This window comes from Vigna radiata, chromosome 5 (assembly GCF_000741045.1).
Source record: "Vigna radiata var. radiata cultivar VC1973A chromosome 5, Vradiata_ver6, whole genome shotgun sequence".
NCBI classification, from domain to species: Eukaryota; Viridiplantae; Streptophyta; class Magnoliopsida; order Fabales; family Fabaceae; genus Vigna; species Vigna radiata.
The window spans coordinates 21,153,202-21,163,217 of NC_028355.1; the positions used below are offsets into that span (position 1 = coordinate 21,153,202).

At 32.4% G+C, this 10,016-nt stretch overlaps 2 protein-coding genes and 1 non-coding gene across 4 annotated transcripts; all 3 read left to right on the forward strand.

The window, feature by feature from the left end:
- Window positions 1–569: 569 nt before the first annotated feature.
- On the forward strand, window positions 570–641 carry TRNAP-UGG. Its single transcript has one exon. It is a non-coding gene; the product is annotated as a tRNA-Pro (tRNA).
- LOC106759857 (GPN-loop GTPase 2) lies at window positions 620–5,526 on the forward strand. Of its 2 annotated transcripts, none has more exons than XM_014643219.2 (11): window positions 620–1,316; window positions 1,803–1,927; window positions 2,025–2,069; window positions 2,179–2,258; window positions 2,557–2,631; window positions 2,769–2,872; window positions 2,954–3,110; window positions 3,215–3,302; window positions 4,193–4,265; window positions 4,343–4,473; window positions 5,244–5,526. In XM_014643219.2, the coding sequence occupies exons 2-11, from the start codon at window positions 1,836–1,838 to the stop codon at window positions 5,302–5,304; spliced, it is 906 nt and encodes a 301-aa protein (XP_014498705.1). In that variant the 5' UTR covers window positions 620–1,316; window positions 1,803–1,835; the 3' UTR covers window positions 5,305–5,526. The 2 variants fall into 2 exon arrangements, with proteins under 2 accessions (XP_014498705.1, XP_014498704.1); XM_014643218.2 differs by having other exon boundaries at window positions 623–1,316; window positions 1,806–1,927.
- Window positions 5,527–6,916: 1,390 nt separating this feature from the next.
- LOC106761616 lies at window positions 6,917–8,309 on the forward strand. The gene has a single exon (XM_014645182.2). It carries the CDS (start codon window positions 7,332–7,334, stop codon window positions 8,088–8,090), a length of 759 nt encoding a protein of 252 aa, XP_014500668.1. The 5' UTR covers window positions 6,917–7,331; the 3' UTR covers window positions 8,091–8,309.
- The last annotated feature ends 1,707 nt before the right edge of the window (window positions 8,310–10,016 follow it).

Sequence of the window (10,016 nt, forward strand, 5' to 3'; positions counted from 1 at the left end):
ATAAAGAATGCCATCGTAAAAGAATGTGTAAGAAAATAGTTACAAACATAATTATTTATTGATGATATAATTAAGTAAAAAACAGGTATAAGATGATTAAATATTTGTATTACATTTTGTAACATGGGGTTCCATCTGGCTTGCTTTCATTGTCGAATCCCACTTTTTAAACAGTATGACGGATTTTTCTTGAGTTAGAAGGGATGAATGGCATTCTTAAGTTATAATAACTGTATAGGCTCCTGCATTTTCTTAAGTTGCACTAGTTTTACGTTTACCATTTGGAGTAGGAGGTGGAGGAGTCAAATATGTTATGATATATTGGGTTGGGGATTTTACTTGTTTATGGAAAAGATGCGAGATCAACGTCAGGGTGTATAATTTAGCACAAAGTACCTAAAAATGATGGGTTTGGTGTGTCTGCAATCTTCAGTAACACTCCAATTATGATGACAGCTTGCATTTAATATGTTTTTGTCCCACACCATGCAACTTCAAAGTCTGTATGTAAGTGAAGTGTCACCAACTTTAGCTTTATATATAATTAATTTGTGACAATCTGGCAAGGAGGGCATTTGGTCTAGTGGTATGATTCTCGCTTTGGGTGCGAGAGGTCCCGAGTTCGATTCTCGGAATGCCCCAAATTGTTTTTCAAATGAAGTCTTTTTTTTGGGGGGTTTTACATCTGTTGTATGTGGCGGTTTTCGGATAGAGATAATCAGAGCGTATGATTTCTGCTTCTGCTTGTATGGTGTAATGCTGAGTGGTGTTGATTTGTTTTTAGGGTTTTCGGGTTGCGTGTATATTGTTTGATGAAATGCATGGCTATTTGGTTGAATGATTTGCTGTCAAGATCGCGAGTATGGGAGAATCGTGCAAGACGGGAAGGTTGCTGATTGCAGGGTCGGTATTTTGCTCGTGAAAGCATTAGTGCGGGCTCGAGCTTTGTCCAGTTCGGATGCCAACACATGTAGTTGGGCTTTCCGGGTAGGGTTTATAATGACCCAATTTAAAAAAAAAAAATTAAAAGAGACTTTTTTTCCTAGGGTTCTCAATCGCAGATCAGAACCAAACAGCATCCTGCTCTGCTCGACTGTGTCCCTGGCCATCACAGCGTACACCCATTATAACGCTGGCGTCGTAGTTGTCAGCCATCACAGCACTCGCGTTGCTATTGCCGACGCTTGCGTCACCGTCGATAGGGTTCGCTTCACTATCTCTTACTCTTGCATCACCATCACTGGCGTTGCTTTCATCACCACCGGCTTTGCCTTCATCGTCGCCGGTCTTCGCCGACAGTGACACCAATTGTTGGGGTGCGTCGATCTTTGTTTTGGCTGTTCAGAGTTTTTCTTCTCAGAGATATTTCTTATTTTATTATTTTAGTAAAATGTGACAATTCAAAACATATTTCTTCTCAGTTTTCTTATCTAAAATTTGTTTTTTCTGGTCTTGCTGCCACTTGATTTGGAGTGTTATGCAAAGTTCGTAATTTTCACTAAGCCATTATGAATTTATTTGCTATTATGAGTTATTTTATGTTATGAAACTAGTATGGGATGTGAACAATTATATTTTATGAGTTATTTTTGGTCGCATTATTACTATTAGTTTATAATTTATGCTCATGTACATAAATATAGTTTTTCATAAATATTCCTAACTCTTATGGTTGGAATCCTTGAGTTACCATCTCTTATCTTCTTCCTAACCTCTAGTTTGACAACTGATTTAACTTAAATTAGTTATTAAGATTCTGTTTTGCCCTTTTACAAGTTTTAATTCGACCTATTATTATTAAGTAGGGAGATAGCATTTGGTCACAAGGAAGGAAAATGGTGTTTGGGCAAGTAGTAGTTGGGCCTCCTGGCTCTGGCAAAACAACTTATTGCAATGGCATGTCTCAGTTTCTAAGTCTCATTGGAAGGTAATCCTTACTCTCTGTTTTTATTATTAATGTTGATGGTAGTTTTTTTTTATTTATCTGGGGTATTATATTTGGCTTACGTTGCTTTGGAATGTAGGAAGGTTGCTGTTATCAATTTGGATCCCGCTAATGATTCATTACCGTATCCTTTTCACTTTTTGTTCAGAAAAGTGAAATCTTATAGTTCAATTGGTGCATCCCTTTTTAGATGCATAGTTCAATCGTTAAGTTTCCTTTAATGAAGAATATAGCTACGAATGTGCTGTGAACATTGAGGATCTTGTGAAATTAAGTGATGTAATGGTGGAACATTCACTTGGTCCAAATGGGGGTAAGCCACTTCCTTTTCTTGTTTAAATTATTTATTTATATTTATTTACATTTTTTTATTTTAAGAAATTTTCCTTTTTAAAGCCATGGGACCATAGTACTGCGGGTATTTGACTACTGAAAGTATAGACATGAGCTGATGGTTTTTTAGATTCTGCTGTGTAACTTTATGACAAGAAGTTAAACAAATTACTCTGAGTGCAATGGTTCTTGTAAAAGGAACTTTGAATGTGTCACACCAGCTTTTCTAATGTACTGTGTATACGTATTCAGAAGTTTCTCTTATCTTGTACAAACAGGTCTTGTGTACTGCATGGATTATCTTGAGAAAAATATCGACTGGTTGGAAGCAAAATTGGAACCTCTTTTGAAAGGTCAGGGCATTGTTGTGCCATAATTTGTAGATGTACAGGCTAAATAATCAAACTGTAAATTCTAACATTCTTCTTATATAGACCCTAACGATCAGTTAACAACACACTTCAGTAACCTGACAGTATTTACATTTCAGATCACTACCTACTCTTTGATTTTCCTGGCCAAGTGGAACTCTTTTTCCTTCATTCAAATGCCAAGAATGTCCTCATGAAGCTCGTAAAGAAATTGAACCTAAGGGTATAGTACTGTCCTTTACGTCTTGCTGGTGTCAAACTGTATGATGTTTGAAGAACTGATTTATGTGTTTATTCTATGCAGTTAACTGCAATGCATTTGATTGATGCCCATCTTTGCAGTGACCCTGGGAAATATATCAGTGCATTGCTTTTATCCTTGTCCACGATGCTACATCTAGAACTCCCTCACATAAATGTCTTGTCTAAAATTGATTTAATTGAGAGCTACGGAAAGCTAGGTGCAGTCATTACTCGTTTTCAGATGTCAGCCGTTAGATGTATTTTACTTTATGCTGGTTACAGTGAGAGATTTACATGCTGACTTTATATTTTATGGTTGCAGCCTTTAACCTTGATTTCTATACAGACGTGCAAGACTTGTCGTATTTACAACACCATCTTGATCAAGATCCTCGCTCTGCTAAGTACAGGTGTGGTGTGCTATAGTGATTCTTTGACTGCTAACCAGTTTTTGTTTCTAATAGTATTTTGATATTTTGCAGTTCTGTTGATAATTTTTAACTGTTTTCTTTCTTAAGATGTAGAATTTAACACCAGTTCTGTCTGGGTTATCAGTGTAAAATTTAGTTTATGGCAGCTCATTTTTTTTTCTTCTTAGTTTCTTCTTCTAGAAATGTTTATGGAGAAAAATTTATCCAAAGCGACCTGCTGCATCTTGCTATATCTTGTCTACCCTGGCCGTTAAGACCACACTGAACTGTTGCAAAGCTACATTGGTTTTAAATTGTTTATGTATGTTCCCATTAGACGAAAAGGAATAAAGACAGATTTTAAATTTTAGTGCTTCTGTCAGCAGCTCCCTCTTTTGATTGAGAGATACTGGTCTAAAATAATAATCATGCACCAACGTTGAATATATAGTTTCTCATTAGGATGATCCATTGGTCGTAGCAACTTATAATGACAAATGCGCTGCAATTTTATTTAAAAACAAGAAGAAATATGCATCAATTGAATCATTCATTCATTTGCCTTACTTGCTATGTTTATAATAGACTAGGATCCAATCTGCGGTGATGTTGAAATATGCCAACGTGGGTGGATTAATCAAATTCCTCGGTTGAAGTTTGGGGTCTATATTTCATTATTTCGACTACGTATAATGTTAGCCTTACAAAGTGAATAAAATGTTGGAAATGGTTGTCAAGGAAGGTTTAAATGTGTTAGATAGAAATTATTTTATGAGTATACATCATAGTTAGCTCATTCTTGTTTATGACCTTTTTCTGTTCTCGAATTCATCCTTAAGATTGACATGTATTGTTATGCTGAGTAATATTTAACTTAATGATATTTGCAGAAAACTGACAAAGGAACTATGTGAAGTTATTGAGAACTTCAGTCTTGTGAGTTTTACAACCTTAGATATTCAGGTAAACTAAGTATGCCCAGTATTTTCATCTGTTAGCATCAAATGTTTGGAATCCTAGGTCGGAATTTGTATTTTCAGGACAAAGAGAGTGTGGGGAATTTGGTGAAGCTGATAGACAAATGCAATGGGTACATATTCACCGGTATAGAAGCAAGTGCAGTTGAATTTAGCAAGCTTGCAGTTGGTCCTGTTGATTGGGATTATTATAGATATCCTTTTCTTCGTCATCTATTCTGAATTCTGACATCTTGAGATGATTTATTTTACAAAGTACCATAACTTTCACTATTGCATGCCAGATCTACCCTTACTCATTGCTTTCCAATGCATATACTGTTTTTAACGGATTCTTGGCAGCCTGTAGTAACAGTGATCGTGAGTGGTATCATATACATTATAAACACAATAGTCGTCTTTCCTTATGGGAACATGTTAACTAAATTATTGTGGAATATGGATTCAATGCATTAAGTAGGAAGAAATGACTGGTCGAAAAATAGAAGATTCGTGTAAAACCTCTCTGGAAAATGTTCCGGTTGGAGTAAAAATTACCCTACTTTTTAAATCAGCTGCTGAGCAGCATTACGTGGCCAACCTTTTAGAGGATTTGAACATCATGATCAGCTCTGTAACTCAGTGCAGATAAGTGGCCACGTCTCGCCATTATTCCTTTGAGGATTTATGACATTTGTATTTTATATGTAGAAATCATGACATTGCTCTCAGTTCCATTAATCTTGCATTATTGATGCCAAATGTAGATTTTTTTTAGACAATCACTTGTGATATCATTTATGCTGTGAGAAAGCTTCGCAGCGAATTAAACAATACTATAAGTTACTCTTGAGATTGCTAATGCTGTTGTCTTAACCAGTGTTCTGATAATCATGGATGCATCAGTTCTGTTGCCTATTCTTCTTTTACCTATTTTCTGGTCATACTCTTTTAATTCTGAGCTTTCCCTTAACTCAAAATCTACAGTTGCAGCAGTGCAAGAGAAGTACATGAAGGATGATGAAAATATTGATGATAATGAATGATGGGTAAAGGTGAATAATTGAAAGAGAATGGCACTTTGGTGAGTAAATTTTACTTTCTCCATTTGCTGTTACGTTGCTTTGGCTGTTGGTTTGAGTACCTGTGAAACCATGGGGCACACTACCGCTTGTGCATAAAAGAATGTTCCAGATTTGGCTGACTTTGTATATTATTATAATTATAATCCTGTAGTTCTGAATGAATTTTGTTTGTTTTTGAAGTCATCTCATCTTAATTATCCCATCAAGCTTACAATTTTTAGTTGGGAATTGATATCTATTTATACCACAAAGGACTAAAATAAATTACAATTTATAAAGGAGACTAGTAATTGTTTATAGTTTCAATAATTAAAATGTCTTTCATTTTAAATGACATCAATAGTAGAAATGCTGGGAGAGTTTATTATGCTATTATGTGGTCAGAGGCATCCTTCAGAGCCATGGATAGTTTCCATGAACATGTTAAATTAATGTGGTTGACCAATATGCGTGATGAGGGAGGATGCTTCAGAGCCACGCATTTCTTGAAGGATGTAAAAAATAAGAAAATATGGAGTTTTGACCTTGAACATGTCAAATGAGAAGTACACAATTTCTTTATATGAAATTATGTGAGGACTATACAATCTGTCTATTCACTACGTAATTTTTTTAAAATTTATCCATATACATAATATGAGAAGCAGATTTGTTCTTATAAGTAAAATGAACCTCGAATTTCACTTAACTTAATTTCTACAGGATCGAGAATGGAATAAATTTTAATAAAGAATAGAGGAAACATAACATAACAAAGTTATCTTAAATAAAGTTTAAAAACTCCCTTTTCATTTCTTTGTCGTACAAATTACAAAATCCCTATTCGTTGTACTTAACAAAGCATAGTGATCCTATATGCGTGAATAACACAAACTGTACATAATTTATAATAAAAGGAAATCAGCAGTTTGTTTCATTTTTTAAACATGAAAATTTGGCTCTTGAGTGTCTGTTGAAGTTTTTTTATGAAATTATAATATAAAAATACAAAGGATCTATTTTTTATCTACGAAATCTTTGAATATACTTTTGTGTATCAATTAAAATTAAAAAAGACAGAAATAGCAGTTTTCTGTATTTATAAATTTTGTCGCAATCATATGTTGATTAATTTGGAAACTTCCTATAACAAACAGAACCAAACATTGGAAATAACGTTTGCATTCTTGTTTTTTTTTCTTTGCTGCCGCTAAACCTTTCACATCCCATCTCATTCAACTTAATTTCCTTCTAAAAATTCAGCCTACACATATTTGAAAAAGTAAATCCATAAACAGTTTTAAAGAATTAAAAGAAATATATATATATATATATATATATATATATATATATATATTATAAACTAAAATTACTTTATATATAAATTTAAAATGAAGATATAGGAGAAGTGATAAGTTATGCAGAAACTATTTTAAATTTATGATAAAGTTAATATTTTGTTTCAATTTTATATTACTAAAAAGCTGATTTAAAATATTCTTAATAATAATTCATATACATGTAATTGACAATTAAAGCAAAAAATATTGAAGGCAAGGTTGTCCAATTTGGTATCATTAATGAGTAACAAAGACTTCTTCAATTAATCAACACCCTCCTCCCCAAGTATCTCTTTTTTAAATTAAAAGAAATAACAATTTGTGTAACCCACGAATATGTTCTGTAAGCCATCGTCATCATCTACTCAATTTTAAAATATTACACTGTTTGAAGGAATAGCCTAAGCTATGGCAGCAACTTCTCTTTCTCTCTCTAATAAGTCAAAGATTAAGATAGCCACGTTGGAAACTCTTGCCTGATTAAATTTCAAAAAATGTTTGATTTGACCCTAATGCGTGTTGAGCTTCATTATTATTTGATTGGATCCAGTCAAGTCATAGTCTTGACCACCATCTATATATAATTCTCAATTTTCTCTTTCTTTCCCAACAATCTTAAATTCTCAGAAAACTCCGCCCAACAAAATAGCTTTGTTGTTCTTTCCGCACATGTTGAACCATTTTGTCTGTGGCAGTTTCCAGCACCAAGAAGATGTTGCACCATGTTCAAGCCCCAAGTCGTCCAAGAGAAAAAAAGAAAGTAGAAATAACAACCCATACTCCGATCGAGGCTTAGACAAATTTTCAGCCCTTTTGGCTGATCTTGACGAGAGAAGGCAACAGGTGTACTCTCAAACGAGTCCTCAGGAGATATCTTTGGTCCGGTTTGCCTATTCAAGCAACGATGATTTCGTTCCCATAGTGGTCAAACTGAAAAACAAGGATCAGAACAAGAAACACAAGAGTGAAGAACTGAAAACAACACACTTGACATCTTTCTCGGAGCAATTGAAGAAATCAGCTGAAGAAGCAACCGTGGAAGAAAGGAAGGAACAGAACAAAAAGTTGGAATCTCATAAGAAGAAAGATTTTAGCTTTTCATGGAACATGTTGAAGTGGCCTTCTTTCTATGTGCCAGCGGTTGTTATTTTGATTTTGGCTTTTCTGATTGTGTTTGGAAGATCCGTTGCAACACTCTGCACTTGTGTTGTGTGGTATGTGGTTCCCATGTTGAGTGAATTTTGTTATGAGAGTTCAAAGTCAAGGAAATCGGTGATAAACTGGAAGAAGAGAGATTATGTTTGGGGATGGTTGAATGACACGAAGATGGTGAGTCCTGAAGAGTTAGCTTCTCCAAGAAGTGGTGATTTCAAGGCTTATTCCAATGGCAAGAATTCAGGGAAACATGGCCACCAGAAAAGCTGGTGAAGACTGTTTATCTGATATAACTTTTTTTTTTCCTTCTGTAAATATGTGTAGTTTTTTGTTGGTGACGTTCTTGAGACAGGTTCAAATTTCAATCCTTCTCTTGTTCACGTTTTTCCATTGTAATTAAATCTTGACAGGGTTGTGGCTGATCCATGTACATGTTGTTAATATGGTTTTGTTGGAATCAAGGTTCTCAGAAACTAGCTAAAGAATTACAATTTACAAAAAAAAAAATGTATTTCCAGTGACTGATTCTAGATTTTGTTTTAGCGCAATAACACTTTTTTGAGAATTTTTTCGATAACGGAAAACATATCATTATTTTATTGGTCTATTTAAATTTATGTTTAAAAAATATTTAAAACTGACGAATCACAAGTTAGTATGTATACATTGTCAAAAAATTGTTAAAAAAATATTATTAAAAAAAGTTTTTCCTTTGTTTTATACAATGGATATGGTCAAAATATTATTATGTTTAATCGCTACACGCGTTGCTTTAACAGGTTGACTTAATCTGGGTGTTCATATTTAAACCATTTCAATTTGAATTAAATTTCTGGAACTTTCAGTCCCTTTATACTATTCTTGTAAATGAATCATTCTAGGGTATATTGCATGTGAATGTGTGGATTTTTTTTTCATATGATTTGTCCATGTGTGATGACCTTAAACTGATTACTTTCAGTCACATTTACTAAAAGTGTATGGTTATTTAAAAATAAAAGTAAAAACATATTCATTGTTAATTTTAATGGGTAAAAAAAATTATAATAATTTTAATCCAGAAAGTGTTTTAATGTAATTACTATTATGAACTAAATTATTTCTTTAGTCTTAAATATAAGGCATGGATTTTTTTTATATAAATTTTGTATAAGGTATTTCGTATTAATTATGTTTCTTAAGTATCTTTTTTATATAAATGTTTTAATGAATCAAAACAACATTAATTATTATTTTATCATTTACACCATCTTTAAGTAATTAATTAACAAGAAAACTATATACCATAGAATTTTATTGAAATTAAGAAAACATTGTATTCATTGAGTTATGTAAAAGAACCTTAAAGATAGTTAAAAATGAATAAGTATTTTTCTGTCAAACATTAACTTTATTTTCCTGGTTTATTCCTATCAAATATTATGAATATGTGTATTTTTTTTTATAAAGAAACAATAAGAAGATACTTTTAAAAGTTATTTATTAAGTTGGATTATTTTAAAAATTCAATAAAGTTGGTTCAGTTAATTATTTCTTTATTGAAACATTTGTTCATATCATAATTTTGTTTTCTGATAAATTACTTAATAATAGGAATTTATAGCCAGTACTGAAAATTTAATAAGCAATAAAAAAATGGAGTAGAATATTTAAGATTGAATGAAAACACGACCTATATGTCGTGCATAGTTGAGGCAGTGTGGTCTCCACGAACTTGCACCTTTCTTTTCCTTAACTGTCAACTAACTTCTAACCAACCAACCAAGTTAGTTATGAAAATAGTTTGAAAAATAAATGTTATATTTTGAGTCATCTTTATAAGAAAAGTTAAATAAAATAAATATAATTAATACTTTAAAAATATTAAATATATTTTGTATTTATTTCATGAGATAAATAAGATATAAAAAGAAAAAAAAAAGTTGCAAGAAAATTTAGAACCAATGCAGTTCCAACTAAAGTGTGTATTTATTATTCTTTTAAAGCATTTATGATTGTTAGGATATTTATCCTATTTATCATGATTATATTGTGTCTAGAGTTACTCTAATTATCATGATTATATTGTGTTTAGGTTACTCTAATTATCATGATTATATTGTGTCTAGGTTACTCTAATTATCATGATTATATTGTGTCTAGGTTACTCTAATTATCATGATTATATTGTGTCTAGGTTACTCTAATTATCATGTACTC